Here is a 13,360-nt window from a genome sequence, read left to right on the forward strand (position 1 = left end):
GACTCCTCGTCTGCCTTTGTAACTCTGTCTAGGGCGGGCATGTTTCATCGGTGCTAGCTATTATGGTCCAACGGTTAAGACATCAGTTTGTGGTACTACTACAAACCACTGAAGACCGAGGTTCGACTCCTCGTAATGGCACTTCTTTTTGCCTTTTTGCCCCCTCATCTTTTTTCGCTTCATCTTCTGCATCATTGTTACTCGTGTTCGCTTGCAGTTTTTTTCCTGTGTTGTCACGCTGCGCTCAAAGATGTGTATGCCTCGTCTAGCCCAAGGAGCTATTCAGTTCGCATTCCAAAATCTCCATCCCTACCACGTCGAACTTTATGTCGGATCATAGGAGAGAGTTAGCAATTGGAGAAAGAAAAGCTTGACCATGCCAGTACTTCATTTGTGTTTGGCTCAGGCCCTGGTGACATGGATGGATGTCTTTCTTTCTTTTATAAGCTGGCGTTTTGGCGGCAGAGGGCTCGAAAAAGTAAGGCGACTGAAACGGCTGATGCGGCTGAAGGGAAGAAGAATGCAAAGGGAGTTTGGACGGAGAAAGCATCTATCTCCTATATCCCAGTCACCAGCTGATAAGTCAGTTTGGTTGTCTAGACATTGCTGTTTCTGCAAGCTTTATATTATTAGATTTATTTTTAGATTTAAGAGCAGGTAACTTATAACTTAAGCTTTGGCCATTCTCTAGGCTATAACTATAAAAAGATTTAGCTAATTAAGCATTAATATTAAATTAGTAATTTTTTTTTTATTATAATTTAAGCTTATATAGGTTTTATTTAAAGTATAGCTACTTATTTTAATTTAATTTACCTTATATATAATATTAGCATTACTTAAACTAAAACTATTTAATATTATTAAAGATAATATTTAAAAGATTAAAGTTTTAATATTTATATTAATAAATATTATATTATATTATATAATATCAGTAGCTAAATATATTTAAAATATTTATAGTAACTTATTTAAATTATACTTAAGTTATTTAGTTTTTTATATATTTAAAATTAATGTTATAAATTAAAGCTATAAATATTAAATTATTTAATAATATTAATATAAGGTTTTTTAATTAATTATAAAGCCTTTTAAGCCTTTTTATTATTATTTAGTTTTATTTAAACCTAAAATTTATAATATTCTTTTAAGTTTTATATTTTTTTTATTTATTTACTTTTTTATATTACTTTTTAAATTTTAATTTAATTAGCTAAATAATTAAAGCTAGTTTAATTAATAATAAAAATATTAATTTATAATAGTAAATAGCTATATTTATTATTTAATATTAATAAATATTTTTAATAAATAAATTTATTTTTTATAAAAATACTTATATAAGCTTTTTAAATAAAAATACTTTAGTTAATAATACTTAATTTAATATTTTAAAATAATTATTAATTATTTATTATTTATTTATTAATAATATTATATATTAATAGCTTTAGTTATTTTTTTTTTTTTTAATTATTTAAGGTTATTTATAATTAAATTTTATTTTTTTTATATTAATAAAACTATTTTACTTTTTATTATTTAATATTATTATATAATATATTTAAAAGTAATAATTATTAATAAAATATATATATAAATAACTTAAATACTTTATAGGCAATATTAACTTACTATTATTAATTAAAACTAGTGCTATTAATAAAGCTTTAATTATTAATTATTATATACTATAATATATTAAAAATAAAAAGGTTTTTAAAAATAAATAATATATTAAATAATAATAAATTTATTTAAATTAAAGTAAAGTTTATATAATTTATATTTAAAGTTATTAAGCTAGTATTAAGTAAATTTTTTAATATTATAGGCAGCTTTTTTATTTTATATTATTTATTATAACTTTAATATATATTTAAAGTAATAATTAAATATATATTATTTATTAAAAAAAATCTTATATTTAAAAAACTTTAGTTAATTATTTTTTTATTTTTTTTACTTTTTTTTAGCTTAAGGCTATTTATTATTGCTTATATAATACTATAATTAATAGCTATTAAAGCTTAATTAATTATAATAATATAAATAAAGACTTATTAAAGATTTTAAAGTTATACTTTATTAAAAAAGGTAAAGAAAACTATATTATAAATAAAAAAAAATAAAAAATAAAACAAAAGTAAAATAAAAATAATTATATATATATAATTATAAAATAAAATAGTACTTTATAATTATATATATTATAAAAGATTTTTAATATAATATTATAAAAAATAACTAAAGAAAAATATAGTATTTATATAGTTTATATATTATATTCTTTTATTAATAATATATTAAAAAAGTAATATAATATATTATAATATACTATAAAACTATATTTATTTAAATTTAAGTTATTTATTAAAGTTTTATTAAATTATATATATATAAAATATTTACTTAAATTAAATTAAACTTTAAGTTTATTATTTTTAAATAAATTATATAGCACTATATATAAATTAATAAAGCTATATAAATAATATACTATAAAGGGCAAAATATTAAAAATATATTATATATAAAGCTTTATAAATAATAATATAGTTTAATAAAATTAAATATTAAAAAGATAATATAATATATTATATTTAATTATTTAAATTAAAAAAAATAAAGATAAAATTTAAATAATATAGTAATTATTTTTTATTTTATTTAAAAGTTATAAAATAAGCTAAAAGAAATTATATTATATAATAAGCTAAAGATACTTTATTTTAAATATAATAAAAAAAAAAAAAAAAATATAAATTTTATTTTTAATAAATTTATTAATTTAAAAATTTAACTTTTTTTATTTATTTTAGCTTTTTATTATATATATTTAATATAATAGTAATAAAAATATAAATAATAAAATTTAAAATTATCTATATAAAGAAAATATTTAAAAATAAAAAAAATAAATAAGGCTATAAATTTACTTAATTATAATAACCTAATGTTTTTTTAATTATAGTATTATAAATAGTTTTATTATACTTTATATATTTAATTATAAGCCTTTTAAAGGCAATAAAGCTAATAAACTATACCTAAAGCTTTAGTAAAGGCTATAAAAAGATACTTTATTTATATATTATAAAATTAATCTATAAGTCTTAAATAAAAGTATTTATTTATACTAAAAGAGGCCTAGCTTAGCCTAAGCTTTATTTCTCCTATATCCCAGTTATTAGCTAATAAATTAGTTTAATTATTTAAATATTGCTATTTTTATAAGCTTTATATTATTAAATTTATTTTTAAATTTAAAAGCAGGTAATTTATAACTTAAGCTTTAGCTATTCTTTAAGCTATAACTATAAAAGAATTTAATTAATTAAATATTAATATTAAATTAATAATTTTTTTTTATTATAATTTAAGCTTATATAGATTTTATTTAAAATATAGCTATTTATTTTAATTTAATTTACTTTATATATAGCATTAGTATTACTTAAACTAAAATTATTTAATATTATTAAAGATAATATTTAAAAAATTAAAGCTTTAATATTTATATTAATAAATATTATATTATATTATATAATGTTAATAATTAAATATATTTAAAATATTTATAGTAATTTATTTAAATTATACTTAAGTTATTTAGTTTTTTATATATTTAAAATTAATATTATAAATTAAAGCTATAAATATTAAATTATTTAATAATATTAATATAGGGTTTTTTAATTAATTATAAAGCTTTTTAAGCTTTTTTATTATTATTTAGTTTTATTTAAATTTAAAATTTATAATACTCTTTTAAGCTTTATATTTTCTTTATTTATTTACTTTTTTATATTACTTTTTAAATTTTAATTTAATTAACTAAATAATTAAAGTTAGTTTAATTAATAATAAAAATATTAATTTATAATAGTAAATAGCTGTATTTATTATTTAATATTAATAAATATTTTTAATAAATAGGTTTATTTTTTATAAAAATATTTATATAAGTTTTTTAAATAAAAATACTTTAATTAATAATATTTAATTTAATATTTTAAAGTAATTATTAATTATTTATTATTTATTTATTAATAATACTATATATTAATAACTTTAATTATTTTTTTTTTTTTTTAATTATTTAAAGTTATTTATAATTAAATTTTACTTTTTTTATATTAATAAAGCTATTTTACTTTTTATTATTTAATATTATTATATAATATATTTAAAAATAATAATTATTAATAAAATATATATATAAATAACTTAAATACTTTATAAATAATATTAGCTTACTATTATTAATTAAAATTAATATTATTAATAAAGCTTTAATTATTAATTATTATATATTATAATATATTAAAAATAAAAAAGTTTTTAAAAGTAAATAATATATTAAATAATAATAAATTTATTTAAATTAAGGTAAAGTTTATATAATTTATATTTAAAATTATTAAATTAATATTAAATAAATCTTTTAGTATTATAGGTAGCTTTTTTATTTTATATTATTTATTATAACTTTAGTATATATTTAAAGTAATAATTAAATATATATTATTTATTAAAAAAAATCCTATATTTAAAAAACTTTAGTTAATTATTTTTTTACTTTTTTTACTTTTTTTTAACTTAAGGCTATTTATTATTACTTATATAATGCTATAATTAATAGCTATTAAAATTTAATTAATTATAATAATATAAATAAAGACTTATTAAAGATCTTAAAGTTATACTTTATTAAAAAAAATAAAAAAAGCTATATTATAAATAAAAAAAAAATAAAAAATAAAGTAAAAGTAAAATAAAAATAATTATATATATATAATTATAAAATAAAATAATATTTTATAATTATATATATTATAAAAGACTTTTAATATAGTGCTATAAAAAATAACTAAAGGGAAATATAATATTTATATAGTTTATATACTATATTTTTTTATTAATAGTATATTAAAAAATAATATAATATATTATAATATATTATAAAATTATATTTACTTAAATTTAAGTTATTTATTAAAGTTTTATTAAGCTATATATATATAAAATATTTATTTAAATTAAGCTAAACTTTAAATTTATTATTTTTAAATAAATTATATAGTATTATATATAAATTAATAAAGCTATATAAGTAATATACTATAGAGAGTAAAATATTAAAAATATACTATATATAAAGCTTTATAAATAATAATATAGTTTAATAAAATTAAATATTAAAAAAATAATATAGTATATTATACTTAATTATTTAAATTAAAAAAAATAAAAATAAAATTTAAATAATATAGTAATTATTTTTTATTTTATTTAAAAGTTATAAAATAAATTAAAAAAAACTATATTATATAGTAAGCTAAAGATGCTTTATTTTAAATATAATAAAAAAAAAAAAAAAATATAAATTCTACCTTTAATAAATTTATTAGCTTAAAGATTTAACTTTTTTTATTTATTTTAGCTTTTTACTATATATATTTAATGCAGCAGTAGTAAAAATATAGGTAGTAGAATTTAAAATTGCCTATATAAAGAAAATACTTAAAAATAAAAAAGGTAAGTAAGGCTATAAACTTATTTAACTGCAATAACCTAGTATCCCTTTAATTACAGCATTATAGGTAGTTTTACTATACTTTATACATTTAATTATAAGCCTTCCAGGGGCAATGGGGCCAATGGACTATGCCTAAAGCTTTAGCAAAGGCCATGAAAAGATGCCCTATTTATGCACTATAAAATTAATCTATGAGTCTCAAACAGAAGCATTTGTCTATGCCAAAAGAGGCCTAGCTTAGCCCGAGCTTTATTTCTCCTGCCACTTATGTTAAGCTATAAAAAGTCACATCAAGCATCTTGTATTCTACATCTCATCTGTGGAACTCATAATGATTTTCCTTTGCGATCTTAAACTGATGGGTCGTGCTGTGAGCCATAAACATAGCTTGAATAACCCTCAGGTATTATAGCCTCAGCGCCCTATAAAGTAGTATTCTAATAATATGTACAGCAAATTATAGAGGACTAAATGTGTTTATTTGCTAAATTTTATTTCTATCTAATGGTTTGGTTCTCATTGAATGCGATCGCAATATAGCCAGTCTATTTTTGTAAACACCAACTTTCTCACCAGACATTTACAGTAAAAGTCGACACGTTTATTCATTTAGCTAAATTAAATTAAGAATATAATTGGATCACTGAACTCAATTTATATACACCTCATAACCATTTGCAACTCACGCACCACTGTTTTCTTGAATTTTCGCCGATGTACATGTCGGCGTTTGACAGCGTGCTACAAATCATGTTTGCATTTGGACTTGACGGTCATGTCCGCGAAGTCGTTTCATCCGCTCGTGTTGCGCTAGAGAATAAATATGCGGGTTCAAAAATTACATCATTTTTTAAAAGAAAAGGCTCAATAATTTAATTAATTCTTCCATCACTCAAGGTTTAAGGCGCAAATAAATCTTGTAGCATTCCTAGTCAGGCACATGTGTAATGTTCCCTCCTACGGCTGGCGCAGCGATGAATCCCACGGCTAAACATTGGGCTTCCAAAAAAAAAAAAAAAAAAAAAAGGCAAAGAGATATAGAATCTCCATAATACGCAACGCGCATTTACTTTTAAACATTCATTATGAAGGCCTTTATACTGATTATTTGAAAAATTCTTACATCTAGTAGACTTCCGCCCTCCCCCATTCTTTAGGCAGTCGTTTCCATCTTAATCTCCACCATTCGCGATAGTCTTCGGGGAGGCCCACCCAAATACTACGATACCAGATCCCACAACGGTTTGATACATCCCCATCCTAATAGTCTACTATGAGTAGTATTGAAGTAATCATTTTCTCACTGAACATGAATTGAACCTTCTCTTAGCTTCTGCGAACGGCACACAGACTTCCTAGCGCTGTCACATTGCTATTCGTGATCATCCGCCAAACTTCCCACGAAAAGTTAGGATGATGGCAAATCAGACCAAGCGCTCAAGAAATTTCTCTTTTGTGTAACCACTGTCCAACAGTAAATTCAGTGGTGTAGTAGGGTACAAGTACAAAACAAGGTTTTTTTTCGTCGGTTACACAAATATAAATGTTACAAAGTGCAAGCCATTTTCCAAATCCAAGACTCATGCTCATCTATCTCTCAATGTCCAATATTCAATCGCCCTTTGAAACATATCTTTGGACATCGAGTATTATTGCTGCAGTATCCCACTGCATCGAATCAACGTCCAATTGCTGCAGCATATCATTGGATCAATGCCATAACATAGCATCTCGTCAGGCAACTTCACAAACTATAATAACCATTCTACCAGCTCCTTCTACCACTTCTTCAGCTTCTATATCTATCATATCAAGACATCTCTATAACCATCTCATCCCGCAACAAGACACCAATAATACAAACAATGTCGCAGATCCGGGCTTTCATTGTCTACGTCCACGGATGCCCAGGCTTCCTCAACGCCGCGATATGCGTCGAGCTGAGCCAGCTCATCGACCACTCACGAGTCATAAAAATGGGCGCCAATCCAAACAATCGCACCCTTAGGGCTAGGCTCAGCTCTTCATCCATGTCCATTGATAGGGAGACACTGTTGTATCTGCGCTCTGTCCTAGCCGATACGCTCCGAGACTCGAATCAAGCAACGCGCCGCTCATGGATCTTTTCAGACTTCCGAGGCGCAACGAGCACTCACAACACTTTGCCTGTCGAAGATTACGAGAATGCCGCTGACAAGGTGGATTTGCCATTCATTCACGTCATTCTGCGCTGCAATTCGCGGAAATTGAGAAGCCTATCCGTAGTTGGGGAGAGTCTCCGGAACGTCAATGCCGTTGACTTTGCAGTTTTCGAGTCGATCCGAAAGAGAGAGGAGATTCGGGCAACGGGAAAGGCGAATGAGCTAGAGCTGGATATTTCGGATTTAGATCAAGCAGAGGCGGCAGGGAAAATATTCGAGCGAATACCCAAGATATTGGAATTGTATGAGTAGTTGACATTATGTTTAATCATCTGAGAGCAATTTGTAATAAAACCCATAATGTCACCCACTTGTGTCAATGCAAATGCGATAGAAATGATAAATTCGTACATACCCAGGTTCAGCAGGGCACTGTTTAGAATTGTATTCCCAAGTCTGTACTACCAATCATCAGCGATATAATCACAACACACACTGGTCATGCTTGCAACAAGGGACAGCTTTTTGCTCTTCATCTTTTATTCCTCGGCAATTCGGATTCTAGTGCTATAAATAGAGATTTGGCCGTGCAATTCTGCAGCCAGCCGTGTCGTTACACCTTCTCTGCCATCTGATCTGATATCTTGACATGGCGTCAGGCACGCCGAATACCAGCCGCTTCATTTTCTGACATGGCGATTCTTTCCGTCTTAAACTTTTTATCTCTCTTTTTTCTTCTTTCCCGTTCATAAAAAGATCATCCGTTCATTATATGCAATTCGACTCCCTTCTATATGCTTCACCCGTCTAGTCCTTGTCCAGTCGCACGGCAGCATTTCTCTCGATGAAGTGCAGATCCACTTGGTGACCAAGCAACTCACGGATGTTCTGAATGGCGTATTTGATCATAGTCGGTCTCTCCAAGCTAAGGCCGAATCCGTACACTCTCAAGTCTTTGGGCAGTCCCATGGCCTCCAACATCTCCGGTCGGAACATGCCACTGTTGCCAATCTATTTGAATGTCCTCGGTTAGCGTTTTCGGTATGTCCATACGTGGTTATACTATTTCTCTTACTTCTACAAGCTTCTTCAATCCCTTGTGGTAGCTGAAAAGCTCCATGCTAGGCTCTGTGTAGGGGTTATAACTATTTTTGTGTTAGTGGCAAGTAAAATTCTGCATGAGTAGCCTATTTTCTTACGCTGGCTTGAATTTGAGACTGCAAGATTTTATTAGCATGGATACTTGTATAGAGATTTACAGAGTCATGGGTACTCACTCAGTCAATCCCATCTTCTTGAAGAAAGTCTCGAAGAATTCCATCAGACCACCGAGGGTCAAGCCGTAATCGGCAATAACACCTGTGATTGTTGTAAGCTTTTCGACCCATATACTAGAGTAGCAAAATTTCAAATCTGAATATACATACCTTCGACTTGGTGGAACTCGCAAAGATGTGTGGCGTCAACAGCTTCGTTTCTATAATAATAATAATGAGCTTCCCAATATTCCCCTCTTCCCGTATATGACTGAGTATGTGTAGTTACCTGAAAACTCGGTCGATGGAGAAGTAGCGAGCAGGAGGAACGCGGCCATCAGGGCCCTTCTTCGCTGCCAGCTTATGCAGCATAGCAGCGGAGACAGAGGTTGTGTGAGTGCGGAGGACGAGTCTATAGCTTGTCAGCCTGGAGCGGAGCATTTAACAACATCGTTTTCCATGAATAAAGTACATACCTTAATGACTCTTTCTCAGCCCAGGGGTATCGGTAGCCAATTGAGCCGTACTTTCCGTTCTCGTGCACCTGCTTCACGTTCTCAAAGTACTCATCGTAGTTCTGTCTGTCGTCCGCAGAGACGGGACCAGGCCGGCCAGCAGTCTGGGGGTCGGAGATGTAGAAGGTGTCTTGAAGATCACGAGCAGGGTGTTGCTGGTTTAATGTTAGCGGTGCTGAGAAAATAGGAAACGAGTGTCGTTATGCGCATACCTGTGGGACGAAGAGGGCATCGAAGTTCTACAGTCTATTATTAGCATTCGCAAATCATCATGCCGGCTATGAGAAAGAGGAAACGATTTCCATGGTTTGAAAATCGAAGATTGATGCATACCCAGAAGCCGGACTCGATGTACTGGTTGGTAGGCATCTCGGTGAAGCCAGTCTCGAAGAAGATTTGTCTATCCAGGGTAGAATATCAGCATCCTAGGTTCATTTTCATATCCAAGTCTCTTGGTCTCTTGGGACTGCCATTGAATAGCAAAGCCGACTAACCGGAATTCGTGTCGCATCTTGTTGAGGGGGTGGAGAGCTCCAGAGACCTGGTGCGCGCCCAAGGCCTTGAAGTTGTACGGCTCTGAAAATCAAAATTCCCACAGTTAGCAAGCCTTTACAACCAGAAAATTACTCTCTCATCAGATCAGGCCACTGACTAAAGTTTGCCGACTTCCACGATCCAGACGCCAGCATGTCGGCCGTCAAATCAGTCTCCTCCTTGACAATCTCCAGCGCAAACTTGGGTCCCTTGGACACCTTGAAGGAAATGACTTTCTGGGTGTTGAGCAGCTTTCGCTTCTTCAGATCGGCAATGATTTTGGCATCGTGTGATTTCGTCTCCTTGATAAACTGGAGCTGGGCTCTCGTCACGTCCTCGATGGTGTCGACCTGAGCAGTGCAAGTTAGATTCATAAACCATTTCCCTCTCTTTCAGCACAAGGACTAACCAGCGCAACAAGCTTGTTGTCCTCCTTCTTAATCCACTTCTCCCTAAAGGCCTTGCCCTGGCCAACCTTGGTCACGTTCTTGTCGCCGATTGCCGTCTCCAGATCCGAAATTGAGAGGCCGCCTAGAGCCTTGTGCACCGCTTCGAAAACTCGCGCCTCGTGGCTTCCGTGCTGGACAATCTCCTCGGCCTCGGCCTCAAGAATCGCCTCCTGCCGCTCAATCTGCTCGTAAACGACCATGGACCGCGACGAGAGACGGTCCAGGGCAGCCTTGGCCGTGTCGAAGGGCACATTGGGGAACGCCTCGGTCGAGAGAATCTGGTCGGTGTTGGCCAGCGCCTGGAGAATTTCCAGGGCGATATCGCCAGCGGGATCAGCGGATACGGGAGCCATGATGACTGTTGGAGGCGCTGGTGACGTTTCTGTTCTGGCGCAGCGCTTCTTTTTTTTTTTGTATTTTTCGGCTTCGATATCGGGTCGCTCTCGAAAGGTGACTCAACTTTTGGCTATCAAATGGAGGGGGAGGGGCAGAATCGCGGATAGCGCTGCAATAATATTCTTCCGAGCCGCAGGGCGATTTGCGGAGGACAAGGTACGTACCCGTCCGAGAGCAACAGCACAGCAGGACCAACCTCTGCACCAAAATCCAGCGTTCGAAATAGGGTAGGTAGCTTGAGAAACTAAGAAACGAGAATTATGATAAGATTTCGAATAATCGCTTTGATGTGAAAATAAAACAGGGGGAACGAAAATAAAATCAATTGAATATGCTAGGCGGGGGTTTTTTTTTTCCCCTTTCCCCTTATCTTTTTCCGATTTTATTACGCATTACCTAGTTCGAAGTTGTGGCCAGCTTGTAACGTAATTTGTTGATTTCTTCGTTTATAGTAGCGCCAGATACCGCACAACACATCACGACACAAAAGTATCCTCAGCAAGTACCAAAATCGTTTTATATATTTTTTTTTTTGTATCTACTTCATTTGGCTTGATATCGCACAGACAAATTAGTTGCAGCTCAAATGAATATCTATGTCTAAGCACCACATGTAACCATCTGCCTTCCGAGGAAGCAAAATCACTGAAAGCAACAGCAAGATACTACCATGTATAGTAAGCAACGGTGGTAATCGCGACATTTGTCTGTCGACGGCAGTGTGATTTTCTCCCCATTTTTTTTCTCTCCTCCCTTTTTTTTAGTTGCCGTATCCGTCCAAAAGTTGTACCCCGAAGCAACACTTGTTCACAATCTGTCTTTGGGCAGAAAAGTGAATGGGCGTCCTGGGTCAATGCCACAGCCAAAGACGTAGGTGTCGTTGTTGGTCAGGCCCAAAGAGTTGCCCTTGGCAAAAGGTTTCTCCTTGGAAACAAAGATCTCCTTGGTAACAGGGGTCTCCTTGGTGATGGGGGTCTCCTTGGTGTCACCATAGGAATAGGCTCTCTTCTTGGGGTTGGACTTCTCAGATGATGGAGCCGAAAAGGACACATCCTCGGATCCCATTGAGCTCATTGGCGTGAAGCTGCGGCGGCTCGCAGACCTCGCGGCTTCTGATGACGCGGTGAAGCTACGCTCTGCGTCTCTCTACTCCGCAGTTCGTTCGTTGCCGCCTCGCCACAGTCCGTAGAATCCCTCGCAGTTCTTCCACATCTTGATGGTTCCGTCTTCCGAACCCGTGGCGTAGAGCTTGCCATCAGGCGAAAAGGCAATTGACCAGATCGGGCCGTGGTGGCCCTTGTGGACGTCAAGTTCCACCTCATCATCATAGCTAATCACCTTGGCCCATGTTCCAGGCTCTTCTCCGACAACGAGCTTGCGGCCCTTGAGGTCAAGAGCCACACTGGCAATGGTGTAAGGAAGGACGATGCGCTTCAGATTTTCAAAAGCACGTCTGCCGCCCCAGAAGTAGGCGGTCTTGCCAGCAGAAACGGCGAGAACAGGCAGTCCTCCACCAATGTCAGTCTCGGAAGCGTACTCGGGCGATAGAGAAACCATTTCGCAAGAGCGAATTTCGCCATCCAGCACTTCCTGATGAATGACGGAGCGGCTGGGCAGATCAAACCAGCGAATAGTCTTGTCAGAGGCAGTGACGAGAATATTTGGATCATTAGTCCAGCAGATGAATTTGATGGAGCCCTGGTGAACACCTTCGCCAATTTCAAACCCAGCCGAGGCAGGGATGGTGATTGGGCTACCAGGGTTGGAGCCCGCGACCTCGGAGAGGTCAAAAACACGCAGCTTCTTCTCCATGCCGCCAGTAGCCACGAGATCCGAATTGTCAGGCGGATAGGCAACGGCACGGACGATGTGGTCATGCTGCAGCGAGAACAAGAGCTCACCGGTATGAGTGTCCCAGATTTTGCTATGAGCTCATTGTTAGAAAATGTGCATACGATTTTCAAACAGGATGCTCCGTGGGCAGATGAAGAGACAACTTACGCAGTAAAGTCAGCCGACGCGGTGGCGGCATTGGAAGCATCCGGGCTCAATCTAGCCTGCCAAACAGCACCCTTGTGCCCAATGAAAGTGCCGATCCTGGTAACACAAAATTAGCACGAGTCCCATCTTTGACAGCGTCGCACAAGATGAGAGAGAGGCACTCACCAATCGCCTGTGACACCATCGCGGAGCATGGGATTGCCATCTGCATGTCAAAGTCAGCACGGGTCAAATCAGGAATTACTACTGTCGCCGGATCGCTAGAAGACATGCACATACCCTTGCAAGCGGAGATCATGTAGTAGGTTTCCTCTTTTTCGAGCAGAGAGAAGCTGATGTGGGGAACTGGTCGCGAGTGACCGTGGCACGTCAATGGCACGTATTGACGGGGGGTTTCCGCAGCCATGGTGATGATTGACGAGAGCGTTGCGTGAGTTGGCTGGATATCGGCTGGAAATATTCCTTCAAGGAGAGGAACAGGAGATTTTGGAGTCGTGAAAGATTCTTCCAGAGGAGAAAG

At 32.6% G+C, this 13,360-nt stretch overlaps 4 protein-coding genes and 1 non-coding gene across 5 annotated transcripts; 2 read left to right on the top strand and 3 right to left on the bottom strand.

Annotated features, from left to right (window-relative positions):
- The first annotated feature begins 56 nt into the window (after positions 1–56).
- On the top strand, positions 57–141 carry TrAFT101_000320. The gene has a single exon. It is a non-coding gene; the product is annotated as a tRNA-His (tRNA).
- Positions 142–7,413: 7,272 nt separating this feature from the next.
- TrAFT101_000321 (uncharacterized protein) lies at positions 7,414–8,001 on the top strand (the record flags this gene model as incomplete). Its single annotated transcript, XM_024903239.2, has 1 exon — positions 7,414–8,001. One exon carries the CDS (start codon positions 7,414–7,416, stop codon positions 7,999–8,001), a length of 588 nt encoding a protein of 195 aa, XP_024764530.2.
- Positions 8,002–8,173: 172 nt separating this feature from the next.
- On the bottom strand, positions 8,174–10,872 carry TrAFT101_000322 (uncharacterized protein). Its single transcript, XM_024907390.2, has 12 exons — positions 10,404–10,872; positions 10,113–10,344; positions 9,955–10,036; positions 9,794–9,860; positions 9,673–9,699; positions 9,422–9,615; positions 9,235–9,357; positions 9,117–9,166; positions 8,967–9,048; positions 8,889–8,906; positions 8,765–8,834; positions 8,174–8,700 (listed from the first exon to the last, which is right to left on the bottom strand). Exons 1-12 carry the CDS (start codon positions 10,794–10,796, stop codon positions 8,497–8,499), a joined length of 1,542 nt encoding a protein of 513 aa, XP_024764531.1. The 5' UTR covers positions 10,797–10,872; the 3' UTR covers positions 8,174–8,496.
- A 774-nt stretch (positions 10,873–11,646) lies between these two features.
- On the bottom strand, positions 11,647–11,913 carry TrAFT101_000323 (uncharacterized protein; the record flags this gene model as incomplete). Its single annotated transcript, XM_066125981.1, has 1 exon — positions 11,647–11,913. One exon carries the CDS (start codon positions 11,911–11,913, stop codon positions 11,647–11,649), a length of 267 nt encoding a protein of 88 aa, XP_065982078.1.
- A 72-nt stretch (positions 11,914–11,985) lies between these two features.
- On the bottom strand, positions 11,986–13,246 carry TrAFT101_000324 (uncharacterized protein; the record flags this gene model as incomplete). The annotated part of the gene is made up of 4 exons (XM_024899258.2): positions 11,986–12,763; positions 12,841–12,936; positions 13,006–13,045; positions 13,120–13,246. The coding sequence occupies 4 exons, from the start codon at positions 13,244–13,246 to the stop codon at positions 11,986–11,988; spliced, it is 1,041 nt and encodes a 346-aa protein (XP_024764532.1).
- Positions 13,247–13,360: the final 114 nt, after the last annotated feature.

The sequence above is a fragment of the Trichoderma asperellum genome, chromosome 1 (assembly GCF_020647865.1).
Source record: "Trichoderma asperellum chromosome 1, complete sequence".
Classification (NCBI taxonomy): domain Eukaryota; kingdom Fungi; phylum Ascomycota; class Sordariomycetes; order Hypocreales; family Hypocreaceae; genus Trichoderma; species Trichoderma asperellum.

Coding starts and splice junctions, on each gene's coding strand:
- TrAFT101_000322 (XM_024907390.2), bottom strand. CDS start 10,796: ATGGCTCCCGTATCCGCTGATCCCGCTGGCGATATCGCCCTGGAAATT. Junction 10,037..10,112: donor GTGGAAGTCGGCAAACTTTA/GTCAGTGGCCTG, acceptor TTTGATTTTCAG/AGCCGTACAACTTCAAGGCC. Junction 9,049..9,116: donor CGAGTTCCACCAAGTCGAAG/GTATGTATATTC, acceptor CAACAATCACAG/GTGTTATTGCCGATTACGGC.